The sequence below is a fragment of the Apodemus sylvaticus genome, chromosome 14, assembly GCF_947179515.1.
Source record: "Apodemus sylvaticus chromosome 14, mApoSyl1.1, whole genome shotgun sequence".
NCBI lineage: Eukaryota > Metazoa > Chordata > Mammalia > Rodentia > Muridae > Apodemus > Apodemus sylvaticus.
In genome coordinates this window covers 87,758,608-87,780,047 of record NC_067485.1, presented here as the reverse complement: position 1 = coordinate 87,780,047, position 21,440 = coordinate 87,758,608, and the positions used below count along the sequence as shown (strand labels likewise).

The following is a 21,440-nucleotide window of genomic DNA, read 5'->3' as shown; positions in this document are numbered from 1 at the left end:
CTTCTGACCCACCCTCATATGCTCACCCAGTTGACAAATGCAGTTAATAACACTTTGGGCTGGGAGACTATAGCAACAAAATAGTAAATCTTATAGATAGGTCATCTAAGAGAGGTACATGTAAAAACAGAAGCTATTTCTATTCTGTATAACTAGGGGAATTGTTTTCTTTCCTAAAAGGTAGGTATGACATTCTCTCTCTCTCTCTGTCTCCCCTTCGCCCTTCCCCTCCTTTCCTTCCTCCTCACATACACACAGAAATTTTCATACTTGAGTAGCTTCTGCAAAATACATAGAAATATAGAAGTAGGCATTCCTCTAGAGCTGAAATAAGACCTTTCTTTAAAAAAAAAAAAAAAAAAAAAGGTGGTTCACTTAAAGAAGTGATTTCCAGTCTAGCAGCCCAATCAGACATGGTGTTCTTTCGTCCATTCATCTAGGTTTAAGGGGGAATTTTGAAATAAACTGTTCTTTCATTCCACCAAACAGGTGGGTCCTGGGGACTGAACTCAGACCTTCAGGCTTGGTGGTGAGCCTTTATTTACGAGCAATCTTGCTGCCCAGTATTGCTATATATATTTTTCTTTTTTTTAAATTAGAAATATTCTTTAGTTACATTTCAAATGATTCCCCATTCTCGGTATGCCATATTTTATTATTTAAACAAATTATAAATATTTCATGATCTTTGACGTGGGGGAAAAAAAACCCCAGAAGCAAACACCAAAAGACCCAATATTACTCTCTGAGATGCTGGTACCAATGGCAGGGCTATTAACAGTTTGAAAGACCACGTTTGACTGGTGTACTTCAAAAGCCAACTCAGTGCTACTCTAAGTAAGTTCTAACTTAGAGATCAGCACTGTAAACAGATGGATAATTTGTATAAGAACCCTAGATTTATAGGGGCGTCGCCAGTGATTTTCAGGTACATCTATCCAATGAGAATAAGGACAGGCAATCTTGGCTAATGGGTTTTCCCTTTTAAACTCCTAGCAGGCAAAGGTTGTTAGGACAACCTATGACAGCTGCATGCGCTTTTATCTCTACGACTCCCCCCGCCCCCCAAGACTTTTAAAGCCATATAGCTTAAGGGCTCTCCTCTGATTAGATCTAGAATTGCTCACCAGAAAAGATAACCTACTCCTCACAACAATTTGTAATGTTCTAAGCAGAGTGATAATGGGTGGTCCATTCTTTCTAAACGTCCCATTTGTGTACGTACGGGACGGGGGAACTCGGGTGTCTTCGCAACTCGTTTTTGAGCACAGGATTGGAAAGCGAGGAATACTATCTTACCCACTCGGGTCAGTGCACGGGCGAGTGCTTGTCGGACACGGAGCCATTGGGAGCCAGGCAAAGTGCGGAGCGGGTCCACACCGCAAGCCGCAACGCAGCCCACCGGGCTTGGCCGGATCCTAACAATGCTACCCCCGTGTCTCGGTGCTCGCCTCCAGCGCGCCTGCACGTACGTAGCTTGCACGTGTGTGTTGATATGGAGTTCGTGTGTGGACCCCTTAGAATATGCTGAAACCGATTTTCAGAGAGGCACCGGAGACAGGTCGAGGGAAGGTAGGAGCCAGTGCGGCGGGCTTCCCCGGCCTCGGGGCGGGGAGGCAGCGCGGGCCGCGCAAGTCCCGCGCCGGCCGCTAGAGCCCCCCGTGCGCGGCTCGGCCCAGGCCCCGCGCTCGCCCGGCCCGGCCCCGCGCGGGGAAACACTCAAGCGCACACAATGAACTCCGAGGAGGCCGCGAGCGGGGCCGGCCGCCGCGCCCGCGCCGCGTGAACCGCCTCTTGGGGGGGGGGATGCCAACTTTGCCCCCGAGGCGTCCTCTGCAGCCCCGCAGGCCCCGCGCCGCCGTCGGGCTGAGGAGACGCGGTGAGTGAGCGAGCGAGCGAGCGAGCGCGCGCGGCGGGCCAGGCCTCCAGCCGGCGCGCGGCGCCCGGGCCGCCTCGCCCGGCTTCGCCCCGGCGCGCGCGGAGGCATTTTCTGTGGTGGAAGCCGCCGCCAACATGGCGCCCCTCGAGCCCCGAGCCCTCCGCGCTGAGCCAGCGGGGGGAGCCGCGGAGGAGGGAGGAGATGGCGGGGAGGAGGAGGCGGCGGCCTGCGTCCCCCCCGCCCCCAGCGCCCGTCGCCGGCTGAGGCCCGAGAGGCGCCGGGCGGCGGGAAGGAGGCGGCTCCGGAGGGAGGGCCGGGCGCGGCGGCAGCGGCGGCGGCGGCGGCGGCGGCGGAGCGGAGCATAATGGTGGGGAAAGCTCGGCGGCGGCGGGGCGGCCGGGCGGCGGGAGGGCGGCGGCATCCGCGGCGGTGGCGCGGCCTGTGCTGTGGCAGTTCCCGGGGCGGCCGGGCTGGCGGGCGGGCGGCGGCCCCAGGGACTGCCCCGGGCCGGCGAGGCCTGAGGGGTGGGCGCGTTTCCTCTGTCCAGCACCTTTTACCTCAGGCTGCGGTGAGGAGCAGGCCGGCGTGAAGGCCGCGGAGAACCGCGCGCGGCCTGCTGGCGCCGGGAAGCCGCGGAGTCTTGTGAGCTCCTCCCGCCGGGTCCCCGCGCCTCCCGCTTGGCCAGGCCCTGGGGCCTTTGCGCGGAACGTGTAGCGGGGCGGAGGGGGAGCAATGGAAGCGAACGCTCCTGAGACCCGAGACGGGTGTCCGTCGCTCTCGCGGGGCTGCAAGCGAGCGGGTGGCGAGGCCTCCGCTGCCTCAACAGGTCCTTCTGGCCGTCCTCGGGGATCAGCCGTCTTGTGCCCACGCAGAGCTGGGAAGAGAAGCTGGTGGGGACGCTGCCCGCGGGGCTGTGCCCCGAACTTTTCGCTCCCAGTGTCTCTCCTCGTGCCTTTTTCCTGGGCCGAGCCGAGGGGGCTTTTGCGCTGTGTCCGTGGGACTTAGTCGTTGGTGATGTGTTTGTGGTGCTCAGTGTTTGCCGTGTGTCCGTGGTACTGACTGTCCCGTGTGATTTGTGTGTAGCATTCAGTGTCACGGGCAGTATGCATGCACACAGTACCCTGTGTCCTCCAATCTGTCTAAACGCCGGCCTCTGCCACTGTGCAGCTGAACTGTGCACGGTATCCCAGGGGTGATGATAAGATGTGTGCCTAGCATTGTGCGCGGTTGAGTATGCAGAATCCTTGCATAGAGTATCCAGTGTCACAGAGTGTTACAAAGTATCTGGTGTTAATATCCCTTGCACCACCAGTGTGACCCGTGTCTTAACTGAGTACACACACAGTACCTGGTTTCCTGCAGAGTTGTATACACAGTTACTAATGTCATAAGTAGTGTTTCCACAGTACCCATGTTAGTAGGAGGCATATACTGTACCTAGTGTCTTATGTGGTGTGTATGCAATTGCTGGTTTCACTTGCTGTATACAAAATGACTGGTGTCATGTGTGTTTTTGAGCTTAGAGGAAGTGGCCAGGTGGCCCAGTGAGGGAGAGGTCACCCAAAAGGCAGTAAGCACTTTAAGGGTTTTTGTGAGACTGTCTCCCTCAGGCCCTTTCTCTGCTTCACCTGGAAGTTAAGTTTCCTACAATCAATTGTGTTGTATGCCGGCAAAAAACATTAAAAAATAAAGCAGAAAGTAAATGCTTTAAAAAAAGAAAACAAAGTATGTAACAAGATATGTAGCTTAATTATTATGGGACACATAATCTCAAGTGGCAGGCATTGATTCCAATTAGTGTCTATAAGTTATTAGAGAATTTATCTGGTTGTACTCTAAAAGTCTGAGTGTTTCTTGGTAGTCAAGATGGTGTTTGCAGTTTTTAAATCTCTAACGTATGGACTAGAAGAAGTGTGAATTTGTGTCCAGGCATATTACTTTCCTGGTCTTTGTTTACATTGTAGTCAGTATTTTGGCTGACTATAAGAGAAGAGGCCAGAGAATCAGAGATCAGAAAACACGATTGTGATCACATCAAAATAAGTTTCTTGTTGAAGTCTGATTAAGAGAAGTGCTGTGCTTTATGCAGTCTTCTTCTGAACAGGCTGTTCATGTGAAAACTTCATCTCTTGTACTCTACAAGGTGGGTTTTTTTTGTTTTGTTTTGTTTTTTTGCAGTTATCATTTGCAATAAATGCACACATGAGTGCTTTTTTTTTTTAATAAAGAAAATGGATTTAAAATGTTAGAACTGCACTCCAATTCTACTTAAATATTTTTCAGATGTCCTAAAGTTGGTGCTCTGGGTGGCTTCCCACTTGCATGTTTCTGTAAAGGATATAGGTTGGTTTCACTCCTTTGTAACCCTCCCTCTATCACCCTTTAGGATGGCTCTGATAGCATATAATAGAGGCATTCATATCCCAGCAGAACTTAATTGAGATGCTATTTGGAGCAAAGATTTTTGACATTTGTAACCGAATTATCACGTTCTGTTAGGACAGTGGTTGCTTAAAGCCCTAACCAGCTTTTGGAAGATTTTTATTACCCTTTCAGTTGATTGATTTTTTTTTTAATTAAAAAACAAAAAAAAGCCCATCATTAAATCTAAGCAAAGAGAATGTGTTATGAAAAAAAAAAAAAAAACCTAGCAAATGAGCAGCAAGCCTTAGCCTTTCACTGCTTGCAAACCTTCAGTTGAACTTAACATTAATTTTTTTCGGGGTGATTACTTTTGTTGTTATTTTTAAGAGTCTTAACATGATGATTAAGACCACAGACCTAGAGGCCCAGTGACTTGGGTTTGAATCTCCCTTGGGTCATCTAGTAGGCTCTTGGCAAATGACTTAACTTTTGGCAGGTTAGGCAAGGAAGAACAAGAAGTAACTGAACCACCCTCACAGTTCTTGTGAGGATTGGACCTTTCCTGAGGCAGTGCCAGGCTCCCCAGAACTGTGAGGACAGGTTGCACAGCTGAGATCCTCATTACAGCACACGGCTGCTCCTTGATTTAGAATTGAGAGCTGCCACCAAAGCTGAGCTCCCGCCTAGCTCTCCTGTGTGCCTGTGACGCCTCTAGTTAGCTAGCATGGAAGAAAGTCTTGATTTTCTCTCCCTGTCTTTAACCCGTTTTGTTGATTTTGATACAGGAAAGACTACTGATTAGGCACCTATCAATAGTGTGTAAAGTTGCGGGTATGCAGGCAACTTTCCTGGAAGTGGTCATTTTGGTATGCGTACATAGCCCAGGCTTAATACGTCCATTAGCCAGAACATGGCTCAAATGAGATCTGACACCGTGACTCCTCTTTATTTGAACTTTTGTTTTCTGTGGTGGAGATTGTGTGTGAAAATGTCTAGATTTATTGTTATTATATATGTTCTTATGCATAATGTGTACCAGTGTGCATACTGAGACATGAGTTTGGAGGTCAGAAGACAATGTGCAGGAGTGAGTTCTCTCTGGTCTAGGCACTGGATCCGGAATCAACAGGCTTTTCCGGCAGGTGCCTTTACAGATTGAGCCATTTTGCTGGCTCAAAACATTGTAGTGTTAGTATTTACTTTGATATACTGTTACTTTGCTTTTCTCAGTGTGCCCTTGCTATTGCTGTTTTTGTGTTTCTCCCTCCTCTTTTGGGTTTTACTTACAAATCATATAAATACTAGAAGGGATACACACACACACACACACACACACACACACACACACACAGAGCTCCCAGAAGCAATTTTAACAATGGTGTTTTCTTGGTTTTTAATTCATTACTTCCGAACCCCTGGTATTTATCATCCCTGACAAATCTCCTTTGCTGAAACAGAGCGTCTGAAAGTTATTTTTAAGCACTGGCTCTCATTTGGGACTTTTACTTGCCTCATTTGGTACTATGTGCCCAGCTTCAAGTCGTACTTCTTTTTTGCCTAAAGCGATGATCTGCAGAGGACAGCTGTGGCCGTCCTTTCACAAGCTCATTCTGGAAATGAATTCCATTTCTCATGCATATTTTTCTAAGAATTGATAAGAAATGAAAGGCAGCTAGTTTATATCTGCACATGACTGTCCTACACTGACCGTGAGCTGCTTGCAGCCCCTGTGTCTTATTGTCCCAAGAAGTGCAGCTAGGCTGTGCTGTAGTGACTGCCCCAGGTGTTGGGGACCTGTGGCTTCCTATGGTTCTCTGTTGCAATGTAGCCACAGAAGTGAGGACCGTGACAGTAAAACACTGCTGCATCTCCACCACTGCAGCACTCGCCTACACTGACTCACTTAGAAATGTGCATACTGTCCTCTTCAAAGTGTTTAAATGCGGGAAATTGAGGGCCTTGTAGCAGGGTGCTCGCCATCCCACTGTTGGTGTGCATGCCTGTGCACTGGAGCACGCGTAGGGATCTGTATAGCACTAATGCTCAGAGACCCCGGGGATGCTGGGTGAGTGACAGGAGAGAGAATTTAGATATGCATCCCCTGAAAGCGGACCTCTTGAATAATCTAGCTGCCAAGCATGTGCATGAGATGGGTGACCACTCTAAGTTTTAAGGAGGCGGGGAGGGAGAAGTAGACATGTAAGCCTACTGTTACTGATTGTTTAACTCTTAGAAAACTCGTTAGTGCCTACTGTGGAAATGTAATATAAGAAGCAGAATACAAAGCAATAATCTGTAAGCAAAACATATATTTGGACACTTAAAAATACTTCCATAGACGATTGTGTATTCAAGTAGATAAAATTAAGCAAATTGTTACAGGGAGATAGTTAACTGGACAATTTGATTATTAATAATAGGTTAGTTAGATGCTTAATCTTTTGGATTTTTATCATATCTTTTATTTGATAATAGGTTTTTTTTTATTTTTAAGTCAGGTTTCTTAAAGGAGACTTTAATATTTGGGACAGTGCTCTCACAGTGAGATGCAGGGTAAGACCTTAGCTCCTGTTAAATAAGAGGAATAAAAATCCCTTATGTCTAAGCGTTTAAGTCATTTATTTACTATGCCATTGTAAAGATATGGCTCCTTTGGCTGTGTGGCAAGCTTTATGAAGTTTATTCCATGAAATATTTGCTTTATGAGTGGATCTCTGAATTTGAGGCTACCCTGATCTAAGAGAGAGTTCCAGGACAACCAGAGCTACACAGAGAAACCCTGTCTTGAAAAACCAAGAAATGAACAAATGAGTAAATGAGTGATAGAACACACCTGTTTATTTCATAGATATGGGAAGGAATTGATTTATAAATAGGTCATAGGTGAATTAGAAAGGTTGTGTTGCTGACAACTTGCATAGTTTTTTAAAAACTGAATAATATTTTAGAAGCAAATTAGTTTTAAGGCCTGCTTTAAGTCCATAGTTATGTATAATATAAGATCACATTGAAATGTTATATTGTATTTTATATAAATAAAATAATATATAATTTTTAGTATATTTATTAGTACATTATTATTTGTTGAAACGTTGTGTCAGATACTTGTTAGATACTGAAGTGAATAAGATAAGAGGCTAGAGTAACAGTTATCAAGCCAGTGAAATAAAATGTACTGAGAATCAAGTCCAGAGTGCTACAGCGTGGACCGGCTGAGATACATTGCATTTGAGTTGGGATTCTTTGGGAGGTCTTAATATTGTAGATGTCTAATTTGTTCTAATTTGTAACCTTGAGATATACCAACTTGTGGTTTCTAAAAGCTACTTTTTAAAATGACTAGTGACACTACTCTGTTGAAAAGCAGAGCTGGAATAAACCTCTGGGACATGCTTCCTCATGTCATGGAGAAGGTAAAGAAAGATAGATCTAGTGAAGATTTTTAGTGTTTCCCCTGACTACTTTAATCTGTTGAGTAAATCTAAAATATAGCTTAAAGAATGGGGTATCATATCCCCTAGTTTTAGCATTTATTATAAGAACATGAAAGATTGATGCAAATTTTAAAATGAATATGTGTTGAGAGTCTGTAACATAATATTCTCACAACAGTGTTTGAAACTTTTTTAAAATCAGGAAGACACTAACTTCCTGGACTGAGGCATTTCACCTTGCACATTAAATTGCTTTAAAAGTCTGCTTTGTAGGCAGTTTTTAGGAAGCCTTCTTTCCTTGTAAATATGGCCTATGGCAACACCTTTTATATTACCATTTTTAAGGTGTTGGTGATTGAGTACTTACCATTACTAGGAATGTTATACACTCCCTGTATCCCTCACATTAGAGAGGGAGACTGCAATTTTGTTGTAAAGGAATAGGCTCCTGTTGCCCAGGGTCACGGAGATGTGATCAAATTGCTTTGAATCCAAACTTAGGAGCACCAAATGTTCAGTCCATTGTTCTTCTCAGTCTCTCTAAGTCCCATGAACCTCTGGATTTTTGTACTGATTCACCTGTCTCCCTGGAGGACCTTTATAAATCTGGCAAGAAAGAGGGGGAGGGGGAAAGGGAAAGAAAGATGTAAGACTATGACACCATGCCCATTTGAAAAAGCAGGCGTTGGAAAGAAAAGAATATTAGAAAACTGATAATCAGAACATTTCATAAACAAAGTTCGGGTTAGTTCCAGATTCTTTGTTAATGATAGCTAGTAATCTAAGACAAGCATATATAATTGGTTCATTTTCTTTCCGTTGCCATAGCAGCTCATATTATGGAGACACAACTTGGCTCAGGTTCAGGAGTAGTGAGTGGGGATACTTAAATCTTTATTTTAGTGTTTATAGTAGGAGAGACCTGCTTGGAAATGCTTGGCATGCACTCCAGTGTAAAGTCTTGCTGTCTTAGGAGGGGCAGCCTTTGTCTTGAATCATAGCGACTCTCAGCTGGGTAAGTTAATTTGGACTGAAATCCTAAGTTCTGGAAAGCTCTGCATGCTGAGCCTTGAGGCGACGTCTGCAGGGTCTGTTCTGCTATCCACAGGGAAGAGTGTGATTCTCGGAGAAGCCATGCTGCAAGGTGCAGATGAACAGCAGTGCAGCACCCAGGGCCGCGCTCTCCAGGCTGGCTGCAGCGAGGCTGCAGTCGGATAGTAAAGACGATTTTCTCTGGTAGTAGCTATGCAGAAGTTTTCAGAAAGAAGCAGTCCCTTAATGAAGGCTAATTATGGGGAAGCTTTCACAACTTGAAAGCTATTGGGTGTTTTTTCTTTTTCAGTTTTATTTTTGTCATTTCATTTATCTGCTTAGTATTTTTCTATCCTAAAATTGTATCAGAAAAGCACTATTGAGCAAATGCTTAATTTTTAATCAGATTTTTTTATGGAGCCCTTTCCCAATTATCATGAAGTTCATCTATTTTAGCTGCTAGAGTATTACAGTTGAAAACAGAGAGACTAACTTATTGGAGGGGGGTTACCAAATCTAATTTACCATTGGAGATATGTTTTAAACTGCAAAGGAAAAAATCCAAGGTAACTTGTTTTCTACTGTGTTTTTATTAGCAATTTTCTTTATATACAGAAATATCAAATTAAGTATCACTACCAAGATGTCTGAAGTTTTTATTTTAAAATTCCTAAATATTTTACCACTCTGCACATACGTGTGTGTATGTGTGTGTGTGTATTTTAAAAAGTTTTTCTCATGTTAATTAATTAAAAGCTTATTAGACATCAGTTCAACTCAAAGTTAGACTTTTTTGTTCATTTGTATATTTTAAATGCTAGTGAAAATGCCTTGCTTATAGTAAGGCTGGAACCTTTCCATTTTGAGGGGAATTTTAGATGACAGTGCTACAGGATTAACATTAGGAAGCAAGAATAGCTTAGACACTGGTTCTCAGTCGTGGATGAGCGGCTGAGCTATTTATTATTACCATTGTTACAAAAATGTTCATTCAGAATCTTTGAAGGTAGGACTAATTCTGTAAAGCCCCATTTTAGTTTCTAAAGTAATCTCTGTCCCCCCTTCTGTGTGTGTTGTGTGTGTGTGTGTATATGTATATAGAAGTGCATATAAATATATATACACATATATATTTGGGATAGCTTACCGAAAATGATGTATCCTGAAACCTTTAGCTGCACTTCTCAGAAATTGCTGAGGAGTCAGACCTTCCATGTTTATCATGTATCCATGAGGCCCCAGATTCTGTCTTTAGCACCAAAAATCAATGAATCAAGTATTCAAAGGAACAGAGTGACCAAGTAGCCTGAGAAAGAAATGCATCTCTAAAGAAAGCTTGGAGTCTTTGCAGCCTTCTCAGGGATGTAACTCGATTGCCACTGTACCAGATTGGGGAAATGACTATCCTAGGGCATCTGTGCAGCTTGGATGTTCCCATGACTGCAAAGCAACAGTGGTCCTGGTCACATGAACTTCCCAGGATTCCTCACTGCTTGGATTATGAGCATGGTTTCCCCAGGCAGGCATGTCAGCTGACTTGGGTGTGCATCTCAGCAGTGTGGCCATCTGAGGAAATCTCCAGCTCTTCTGGCCGTCTCCTCCTTCTGTGCTAGCCTGTATGTGTGTGGGAATGATTCATGTTTCCCCCTTTATTCTGGTCCTTTCCAGTAGTTTGTTCTCCCCACATGGATTATAAGTGTGGTTCCTTCTTTGAGTGTCTAAAATGCCTGGTTTACTTTTTTTGCTCGGGAAGAAGTCCCTGAGCTGTCTTCCTTTTGGAGCAGCCACAGTGGTCCATGTCTGCAGACCCCTCCACTACTGTACTGTCACAGTATTTTGAAGCTGTGTGGTGCAGCCCATTTGCAGTCCACTGTCTGCAATGATGATAGCCAAGTCCTTTCTCTTCTTTAAGAGTGTACCAAGCCATATGTTTGCCTCTAAAAATACTTTTAATTCTAAATCAGATACATTGAATGTTTAGATTTCTTTTTGTTGCTGTTAGAATTTTATTTAAATGAAACCATTTTTACAAAAGAATCTTTTACAAAGGAATTTTTGTTGTTGTTGTTGAACAGAAAATTTTAGATGGCAGTACTGTCTGGCTTTGTATTTGTTTCTAAGTCCAGGTCCCGTTTCCGGGATGGCTCTCAGTGCCCTAAGGAGGGCAGGGTGCCTGACTGTAGGCTCACAGACTGGGATTTACTTGGAGGTGCTATCATTCTATGAAAGGAAAGGCTCCACTGAACACTGGCTACACCATCCTGATTTCTGTCACCTTGGTGAAGAGGGACCACAGGCTCCTTTGGCCTCTCTTTGTCACTGCTCTGTGGGATGGGAAGTGTTACAAGGCAGTGGTCAGAGCTGTCTGCAATCATTTTCCTTCCCTTGGAGATGATAATCCTATTAGGACAGTTTAGGGGATATATTCATATTCCAATTTTCCCTTTTAAGTTTTTATAAAAGTGTCCACTTTTCCTTTAATCATTAGCCAAGGCATTGTTTACTCATTCAATAAGTAACCCCCCCCATGTGCAGTTATCACTGCTATATTAAATAGTTTGATGATTAGATTTAAAGTTCGTAAGTGGGCTGAAGGTGTTGTTGAGTGGTAGAGCACTTGCCTTTAATTTGCAAGGCACTAGGTTCAATCCCCATTACTTCAAGGAAGTAAAAAGTGCATGCATGTGTCACGTTGTGTGCATTTGATGGTTTTGTCAACTTCATCTCCCTCTTTCTGTGGTCAGCCCAGTGATTTGATTTGTTTAACTTTTACAAAGTTCTTACTTTCATATTCTTATTATTTAAGGTTTCTCTGTTACTAAGTTCCTTGACTTAGCTTTTAAACTTTCTTAAACATACCCAGAGTGCTGTTTGTAAAGTAGGAGGGCTACATGAATGTATAGGTTGCCAAGAGAATCAGCTCTTCATCTTTGCAGTGTTTGTTTTGTGTACGTAAAACTCTGATTCTGTTGTCTGTCCATAGCCTACTGGACATACTAGGGAGTGAATGACTGAACAAACAGCTGTGGTAACTTAGACCCCTGCTCCAAGGCGTGTGCTCACTCGGGCTCTCCAAGTCCTACCTCACTACTCTGATGGAAATAATGCCTCCATTTCCCACCATGATTTAGACCGTGTTCTCCTGCCTGCACCATTCTTACAGAGATTACTAGCGCCTTTTCAGGGGGCCAGAGACACGGCCACTGAGAAGTACCATGCGCCTCTGCAGTCTGTAAACCCACTTCCGTCTGTCAGACCCTCGCCTGTGTTCTGTGTAGCATCCCTTCTAGAAACCTCTGCGTGTTCGATGAGCATGCTGCCTTCCTTCCATTTCCTTCCCATCATTACCAAATAAAGCAAAGGAAACAAGACCAAGCAACAACAACAGTCTTCACTGAATTCTATGCCCCTTTCTAGAGGCTTCTTTCCCTCCTTCAGACATCTTGTTTTCTGTAAACACCTGTGTAACATCTTTATTTTCTGTACTTCTGTACTTTCCTCATTGTCGGCACGCTCTGCCCTAGCCTCTCTCAGTAAAGACTAGGTAGGTGATCCTTGAGTTGTGAGACTCCTGGGCCTGTCTCTCCCTGCAGGCCTTCTTTCCTTTATTCCCTTAGTGCCACACTTTCTTTTTTCTCTGGGACCTTTTGACTGTTCTTGGACCCTTATTCTACAGCCCCAAATTGCAAATGACTGGCATCCATGTTCTGCCCTGCATTCCCCTGACTGTCTATCTCCCTTCAGAATCACCTCTCTAGTTACGGGTTCCGGCCAAGTAAGCAGCCGCATGCTCTCCGCTTGGACAGATAGAGCTTGTTGACCCCAGCGGGCGTAGAGCAGTCCGTCCTGCTGTCTAATAGCACTGACAAGGTATCCAAAGGGAGCACGGACTCTTACAAGGGCCGTGGCCCTCAGGGGACAGCTCTTCTTTGTTTACCCGCTCCTCCCAGCATAGGCTTTACCCTAAGGCTGGTCTCAGGGAGGGGATGTAGCCCCAGGAGTTTGGAGCGTTACTTTCAGACCCAGTGCTACGTGGAGAATGAAATGACCATTTTTAGACATTTAGAAGATTAGATTTCAAAATACTGCTAGCACACACAGCTCTCCTGACTGATGCAGGGGTTGCTGAGATCCTCAGCTGAGAGGGAGAGGGAGATTCCCAGGACAGCTACAGAGGACCCATGTGAGGCCAGGAGCTGCTGGCAGTTTAATCACTTTACCAAGATCTCTTCAGTGATTTCTCTTTTCCCTTTGGGTCTCAAAACCTTTATAATGACTTAATTTTTCTTTTTTTTCAGGAAACTGAATCCGCATGCACAGACACAGTCTTACTATAGAGTAATCTCACTGGCTTATAGTAGGACTCCTGAGGGAGGGAGGCTGTGTATCTGTGAACCAGTGTCCTTTCCTCAGGAAAGCCTGTACTGATCCTGCAGTGAGTGCATAGAACATAATTAGATCTTACAGCATATGCATACAAAGCACCCAAAATTATGATTTGTATAAACAGGTTGATCAGTTGATTGATAACATATCATATTCTTGAATAATTAGGAGACAAGATAAATAGTACAGAACTATAAACTGCCCTTCATCACACCAAACAAGGGTAAAACCAGTGTTGGGTAGGCTCAGATAGCATTTCTAGGTCACTGGGTCACTGTTGTTGAAATGTTAATATCTATAGTTTACTGTTGGAAGAGTGAAATATCAGTAAAACACAATTAAATGTAGTATTATTTTACTATTTTGATATCTGTGCCTTAAATTCTGGGCCTGTCTTAGTTTATATTTTTTATAGTGAACCTAGTCTTTAATGGCTGAGTCATCCCTCCAGGCCCTGTCTTGGTTTATATAGGAATGAGTCTTATGTTTTTACCAAGTCTTGCACTTAAATTGTACATGATGTCACTTAGGAGACAGGTGGAGAAACTGCGATGACCTAGTAAACAGTGCGTTTTCTAGACAGTAGAATGTTGATTAGTTACTTTGCCCTGTAAAGCTTCAAAAATTGTGAAGGAGAATATTTGGGAAATGTAGCCCAAAGTACAGGAAGTTCCTGTACCTCAGGCTTTTCCACAAGTGCGCTGGGTGTGAGCTAGATAGTACTGTCAGAAAACAGTATACCTTCATAAGACACAATAATTAGACATATCTAGTTTCTTGGAAACTGATTTTCTCCTTTTTTTCCAAACCTGCACATTCCCCCACACCAAACTTTGAATCCTCCCTAAATACTGACATTACAGTCAGCCATTGTAGATGAATTACCAAATCTAGATGGCGCCCCCTTCATAATGGTGGGAAATACATCTAACCAGAGTGCTTTGAAGCTCAACTGCAGTGTCTTGCTAAGTCCACTGTTAGCTGAAACTGCAGATTATGTGCAATAAGTGTAAGATCTCAAGTCATATTTCAAATTTCCAAAGATGCTGTACATTTTGAGGTAATTCAGTAAGACAATATCAAAACTAAACTAAGATGGAAGCTTGTGTTCTCCAGCCTGGTGAGGAATTGACTGTCAGAAAGCAGGCTCTGTGACTCTGGGGAAGCAGCCAGGAGCTCTGGTGCCCCACCCTCACCAGCATGTGTTTGCTGTTTGGTCTAGAAAATACTGCTATCATGTCCTAGTACTTTATCCTACTGCTTGTTCAATTCATATTTTCTGTGGTAAAATGAAGCACTGTCAACCTCATTACAGTATATCTGTAATGTAGAATGTTAATTGAGAGTATAAATCATGGTAATTTTCATGTAGTTAAAGTTAGCAAAAAGAATATGTGTTCTAATTTTGTCAATTAAATAATTTATTACTTATCAAATAATTTTAAAATTAAAGTTAATTTATTAAAAAATGATTTTTTTTTTCGAGACAGGGTTTCTCTGTGTAACCCTGGCTGTCCTAGAACTAACTCACTCAAGGCTGGCCTTGAACTTAGAAACCCGCCTGCCTCTGCCTCCCAAGTGCTGGGATTAAAGGCGTGTGCCACCACCACCACCACCACCACCACCACCACCACCACCACCACCACCACCACCACTACCACCACCTGACTAAAAGATGATTTTTGAATAGAAGGTCAGTACAAGTCTGTAAAAATAGCTCACGCAGACATTTTTTAGCAGTGACAGATATTTGCATCTAGCAGTTGCTCACTCCTCCAGTGTGTTTATCATGGCACTAATATGTATCCCAGTGAGTCACAATCTGAAACATGAAATGGTTTCTGCTTCTGTAGCTTGGAAATTTAATGTTATGTAATCAGCAAATTATGAAAGATCCTTTTTGAAAAACTGAGAAGTGAAACCCTCTGGTAATTTGGTGTGGACTAGAGTAGTTGCCACGTGACACCTGAATTGCCAGTTAAGCACACTTGAAAAAAGAGCCAGCATGCTCTACCTCTTATATTTCTAAGTTCCTGGGTGGCAAGGGCTATTTCATCTCCACTAACTATTAGGAATCCTGCTGAAATTTTAAGGTCCAAGTGATTCCTGGGTTAGAGACGGAGGCGCTGGCATGGCTGGCTGGAAATATTTCAGAAAGTGTTTATTTCCTTCATCCAACTCTTTAATGTGGTTTCAGAATGCTGATACTGTTAAACTAGTTTTTTAGCATGTTAGTTTATTGCCCTGCAGCTGATCTCCACTGTGGTTATATTCTGTAATGTCACCACACACTTACCTGGGCATAGGCCCAGGATGCCTTTCTGCTTCCAAGAATCATGTGGCCTCAAAACTCTCATTTTGAGACCCCCAGAGTAGGCACAAGAAGCCCCTCTGAAATTCAGGGGTTTTGGCTGAATACTCTTATTTGGGACAATCCTGGATATTAAAAGTTGCATTAATAGTATACATTTGGAAGTCGGTATGAACAGTCCTAGTATAATACCATATAGCCCTGGATGTCCTAGAACTCAATGTGTAGACTAGAATAGCCACCAACTCACAAATATCCACCTGCCTCTTTCTCCCATGTCCTAGGATTAAAGGTGACGTGCCACTACCACTTGGCTGAATTGTTTAATTCTTAAAGAAGTCATTTATTTGGAACGTTTAATTTTTAGAACATCAATACATGTAAATTAGGTTAAATCAAGTATTACCATATTTTAATGTCTTATTTACACAAGCCGTGTACCTGTTTATATGATTAATATTTTAGCATTTATATACCACATGCTTTAGTTTAATTTCTGTTTTTTTATTAATTTCTTAGGTTAGCAAATGAAATGATGGGTTTCATCATGGCTCTTCTTACAGGTGTGTCATGTTGTTCTCGCTTATGTCCACCTCTCCCACGACCCCCTTGCTCTGCTTCTGTACCATAAGCATGCTGTCGCCGTCTCTCATTTCACACCTCCCAGCCTAGTTGTTACCTGTGACACACGTATTTAAAGATAGGCCCCGTGTGTAACTTTAGGTCTAGGTTCTGCACATAAGACACAAGGTATTTATTGTTAGGAGCCCAGCTTGCTTTGCTTAACATGATGATTTTTAGGTTAATTTCTAATGATATACAATGCTGTTGCTTTAGCTTAAAAGCCTCTGGTAAGCAAAACAACTGCCTGTATATTTTCAGATGACAAGGTCAATTTGGAAGCAGATTAATAGAGTCTGTGTACCTGAGAGGCAGCATACTTACGGAGTGAGGCATTTCTGGTGGCTTGGTTTGAGTTCCCACAAAGCTCGATTGTTATTCTGAGTGCTTATTGGAAAAAGAATGAAAATTAATGCTCTCTGTCACTGATTTCTTGACATAGATGGCAGCACTAAGAGTTTAGGATTAAGTTTGGTTTTAAACTAAAAATTATAATTTATACTATATACCGTTAGGTTCAGTTACTATGAAAGTTTGCTACCTAGGTCTTAGAATTAATGAGATTTAAAATATATTACAAAGGGTTGCAGAGATGGCTGTGGTAGAGAGCACTCTTCCAAGAGGACTAAAATTGGCTCACAGCAGCCTGCACCTCCAGCTTCCGCATCAGGAGACCCAGTGTCCTCTCCTGACCTCTGAGGGCACCTGCATTCATGTGTGCATACTCACCCACAGACAAGACACACCATTAAAAAACAGTAAAAATAAAAATGTAAAAATATAAGAAAAACATATAGAACAAAAATATGATTACATTACAAAAGAGTCATGTAAGTCTCCTACCTTTATATGCCTAGAAATTATAGTAATTATGTGTGCCTGTGTGCATGTGCATATTCATTTATATACATTTTAAGTTAATTTTTTGATAGGATCACTTACTGGCCTGGCACTCCAACTTAGGCTAGCTTGCCCTAGGAATCCACCTGTCTACACATCTCCCCTGCTGGAATTACAAGTGTGTACCACTGTGCCCAGCCTTCTACAAATTCTGGGAATCAAATTTGGTCTTCAAGCTTGTGTGGCAAGATCTTCACCACCCCAGCTGTCTTCCCAACCCCATTACTGTAGTGTTTTTATAAAGCTAATAATAGCAAAACCAGATAGTTGCTAGTGTGTGTGTGTGCATGTGTGTGTAGGGTCTTATGTAGCTCGGGCTATCCTGGAGCTCACTGTGTAGACCAGGATGGCTTCAGAAACAGAGATCCTCTGCCTCACAGATGCTGGGATTAAACCATGTCCAGCTAGTAGCAAAGTGTCAGAGAAAGGGAGGAGAGCATATTTAACACGCAGCAATTACCTTTTCAAAGAACGTTGTTAATTTGATAACTTTTCATAGTTTTGATCAAGTGAGATAGCAGAGTGACCTCTCCTTGTTCTTTTTAGCTGGTTTTATCCCGTTATTGGCTGCCCTGAACTGTTGAGCCAGTGCTGTACAAGTGGTCGTGTAGATATGGCTTCACCCACGGGTGCTGGCGCAGGGTTGGTGTGTGTGTGTTGGTGCTGCTCTGTGCCGCACTCCCTCCACTCACGCGTGATTGTTAATGCGGAGAAGCCTGTTTTCCTGTAGTCTCGACACCAGCACCTTGCCAGACACCAGTTTCACTAGCCTCATACTTAGCAGTGGCCCATTAAGTGCAGTTTAAAATTCCACTTCTCTAATTATGAGGGAAATTAAGTAGCTTTCCACAGGTTTATATGCCCTTTGTAGGCCTTTTCTGCTTTCTGCCTTTGCTTATGTTCTGCTCATGTTTCTCTTTCCCTTTCTTTTCCCTTTAAGAAAAATGTAGAGCTCCATTAAACATTAGCGACCTGAGCCCCTCACTCGCCTGCGACAGCACCTCTTCCTGCTAACTTTCCAGCTCGCCATTTAAATCACTCTTGCTCTAGGTATAATGTGTTTTGAACATGTCAGAGTTTGATTTTGGTGCTAATAGTTTTCCTTTTTTAACTTTTGGGTTTTATGTTCAGTTTATGGTTCTGTTGGCTCACAGTTCTGGTCAGATTTTTCCCTCCCCTGCTCAGTTTCTCTGCTTCAGGGTTTTGAGTAACAGGAATCCCCCCTGCCTCCAGCCCATTAAAAAGCTATATTTATATTTTCTATTGCTGGACAGTTCCATTTTCAGACTCTTGTCTGGACAAGATCTCAGGTTTTCCTTTTTCACAGTTTATTAACTTATCTGTGCAACTTCCTGAGAAAAATTACATAGATCATGAAGTTGTGTGGTATCTGGATGACTGAAAGTGTCTCTTGTCACCGTACAGATGATGGTTTAGGTGGCTTAGTAATGTAGGTAGCACCCAGCTTCTCAGCAGTAGAAGGCAGGCCGTGGGAGTGCAGTGTCAGGCCTCTGAGCCCACGTGCCCTACCCTGTACGGTCTTGGAGCCTTCCTGTCTGCCTACGCCTCTGCCTGGCCACACTGGCCTTCCTCCTCAAATGCTGTGTTTCTGAAACATGTTGCTCAGAGACTACATTGTACTTTTTTCATTTCTCACTGTAAATTTTTTAACTTTGTTGACAATTATATTAACTTTAATTTCAAACCTTTTAAACTCAGCATTATTAACATATTATTAGCATTCTTGTTTGTAAAAGAACCACAACGTGGAAACTCTTAAGAGAATTGATAAATTAATTTTTGACTTTTGATTCTTTGGTAAATTCTTAGATAAGACACCAAAGCATGACTAACTAAAGAAGTAAATTCTGTTTCAGCAGAATTAAAACCTTTCTGTGCATCAAAGGACGTCACTTTAAAAAAAAAATACGAGTAAAAAGCCAGGTGTGGTACATACTTGTAATCTTAGCCAATGGGAAATTGAGACAAGAAGACTGAAAATTGTAAGGCCAAGTCTGGGCTACATTTTGAGACCCTGCCTTAGAGCTGGTGGGGAGGGAGCAAGAGAGAGATGATAAGCCATAACAGATAAAAATAAATGGTGGATGCAGCATGGAGGCGGAGGGAACTCTGAAGCTTACATCTCCAGAAAGGGGCCAATACCTAGACTCTATAAAGCTCCCATACACCAATTAAATGATAGTTAAAGTGGACAAAGAATTTGAAGAACATTTCTCTCAAGAAAGTGATGGCAAAAAGCCAATAAAACATGTTACTGGTTATTATGGGATCAATAAATCACAAGTGTAGTCATAGACTATTTTGCACCTACACAAATGGCTATTATTTAAAAATAAGAAAAAGTAAATTAAAATTTAAATAAAAATAGTGTTTGTAATGATTTGGAGAAATTGAACAGCTTACACTGCTGGTCAGAGTATTGTGGTTTGGCTACTATAGAAATCACTTTTCTAATTGTTGCTAAGGTTAAACAGATCTACTGTGAGATTTAGCAGTTCCTTTTCTGGGTACATCCGGAAAGGAATTGAGCACATACACTTTTTCCCGTGTTGTTGACAGCTAGACATTAACGACCACCGTGTCTGTCCATGAACTGATGGATGAAGGAAGTATCACACCTCTATTCAGGGATACCACGCAGGGATGAGGAGACTGAACAGTTGATCCATCCTGGAACAGATGGACTGGGAAACATGGTACTAATGGAAGTAAGTCAGGTGCAGGCCACACTGAGATCCCACCTTTGCTACATCCACCCACCCCACTCAGCTAACCAGTTCACATTTGTGAGTTGAATGCTTATGGTTTACAGTTCAGTAAAAACAAATTGACATTTTTTCAACTTGTTATTTCCTTTTTACAAACTAGTCTTTTAGTCTGGACACATCCTTTGGACATACAAATTGCTGTGGTCTGAATATCAGTTATGTATTTTATCCTCTGGAATTCATTTTGGAACTCAATATTTATTTTTAAAAAGGAGAAACTTAATTTTTTGGAAGTGGAGCTTGTGGGAAATCGTCAGAGTTGGGCCCTTTGATTAAGTGCTGGTGGCTTTAAGAGAAAGACTTTACATGTGTGTGTGCATCATCCTGTGATACTCAGCCCTGCTGAGGCCACTGACAGGTTAAGGCCTCTAGACCAGGACAGGGAACCAAACAGACTTCTAGTAACTTACCTAGCTTGGCTGTTAGGCTACTAGCAATGGAAAAGACTCAATCTAGTGTAGTTAAAAGTGAAACATTTGGCTGTGCCAGCACGTGTGCAGCAGAGGCAGGCAGACCTCCTGAGTTTGAGGCCAGCTTGCTCTCCAGGACAGCCAGGGTTACACAGAGACCGTGTCTTGAAAAACCAACTTTGAAAGACTTGTATCTTTTCAGTCTAATGTGCAGACACTTAGCAGGGCATCCACTCTGAATTCTCTGCCTCCCTCCACACCAGATGCTCGCACACCTGGAATGATCCAGCTGCTTGTTTTGGAAGATCTTTGTGGAGTATTTGAGATTCACTCCTCTTAAGACATAGGAACTTTATTCATTCTCTGTCCTTTTTTTTCAAATTAAAAAGTAGAGATAAAATATACTTAACATAAAATTTGCCATCCTGACCATTTTAAGCACATTGTTCAGTGTAAAGGCATCTGTAGCACTGCACAACTGTCCAGGATGACAGCCAGCCACCCCACAACTCCACAAGCAGTGGCTCTCCGTCCCTCATCCCCACCCTTGGCTAACAAAGACTCATTGTAATACAGTAACGTTAATTAACTGTGGAGGGACTGTTTATTCAGGAAGCATTTATTTTTATCTATTTCATGGCAAAGGTTATCAAAGACATAGTGAAAGTTTAAAATAAGTGTGCTTTAGAAGCTGATAAGCTAGGATGATGGTACATACGTGGCATCCTATCATGTGTGAGGCTGAGGCAGGAGGATCACTAGTTTTAGCCATCCCCCCCATCAAGACCCCCAACTTAGAAAATCTAAAAAGTAAGTTAAGTGAAAAATTCAAGACTGATATTACTGGGCAGATAGCACATGTGAAATAACTGGATGGAAACTGACCATGGGCTTATTATCATTGCATACATGTAGCGTGCATGCAAGTTTTAATAATGACAGTTGTGAGACACTAAAACAGGCTGAACAAGCTCAAGAAACTAACTCCAGTATTCCAAACAATTTAACACATATTTATAAATATATCACATTTTGTTGTAGAACAGAGAAGCTTTTCAGAAAAGCATGCTAATTCATTTGGCTTCCTCTTTGGTAAAACATATTGTTTCATTTACCATCATGTTCAGAAAGAAATTCCACTGTTCCCAGTTGGCATTGGCATTGGTCTATGTTGATAACGAGCAAAAGACAAAACAACAACAACAAAACCAGCAAAAAGTAAAACAAAATTGTTTTTAGATCTTTCAGAGAAATGAGGCCATAGGGGGCAAACTTAGAAATTGGCAGGTAGAAAGTCTAAGCCTTCCCAGAGCG

The 21,440-nt window shown here is 42.8% G+C and overlaps 2 protein-coding genes across 13 annotated transcripts in view; one reads left to right on the top strand and one right to left on the bottom strand.

Moving 5' to 3' along the window:
- Positions 1 to 1,326: 1,326 nt before the first annotated feature.
- Zmynd11 (zinc finger MYND-type containing 11) overlaps positions 1,327 to 21,440 on the top strand; it is a 78,766-nt gene continuing 58,652 nt past the window's right edge. For 7 of the 12 annotated variants that reach the window (XM_052156462.1, XM_052156460.1, XM_052156457.1 and 4 more), the window contains exon 1: positions 2,170 to 2,246. The gene's annotated coding sequence lies outside the window, so the exon portion shown is untranslated. Of the gene's footprint in view, positions 1,469 to 1,489; positions 1,573 to 1,799; positions 1,880 to 2,166; positions 2,247 to 21,440 lie in introns of those variants that run through there. The other 5 variants (XM_052156453.1, XM_052156452.1, XM_052156451.1 and 2 more) reach the window with 5 other exon arrangements.
- LOC127664614 (translation initiation factor IF-2-like) lies at positions 1,650 to 15,433 on the bottom strand. Its single transcript, XM_052156650.1, has 3 exons — positions 15,392 to 15,433; positions 2,106 to 2,865; positions 1,650 to 2,044 (listed from the first exon to the last, which is right to left on the bottom strand). The coding sequence occupies exons 1-3, from the start codon at positions 15,431 to 15,433 to the stop codon at positions 1,650 to 1,652; spliced, it is 1,197 nt and encodes a 398-aa protein (XP_052012610.1).

Excerpts from the sequence above, each read along its gene's own strand:
- LOC127664614 (XM_052156650.1), bottom strand. The coding sequence starts at position 15,433 with ATGATTCTTGGAAGCAGAAAGGCATCCTGGGCCTATGCCCAG. Across the intron at positions 2,866-15,391 it reads CATCCTGGGCCTATGCCCAG|CGCAAAAGCCCCCTCGGCTC; the intron begins GTAAGTGTGTGG and ends CCACGGACACAG. Across the intron at positions 2,045-2,105 it reads TGGGGGCGGGGGGGACGCAG|CGCGGAGGGCTCGGGGCTCG; the intron begins GCCGCCGCCTCC and ends CCGCTGGCTCAG.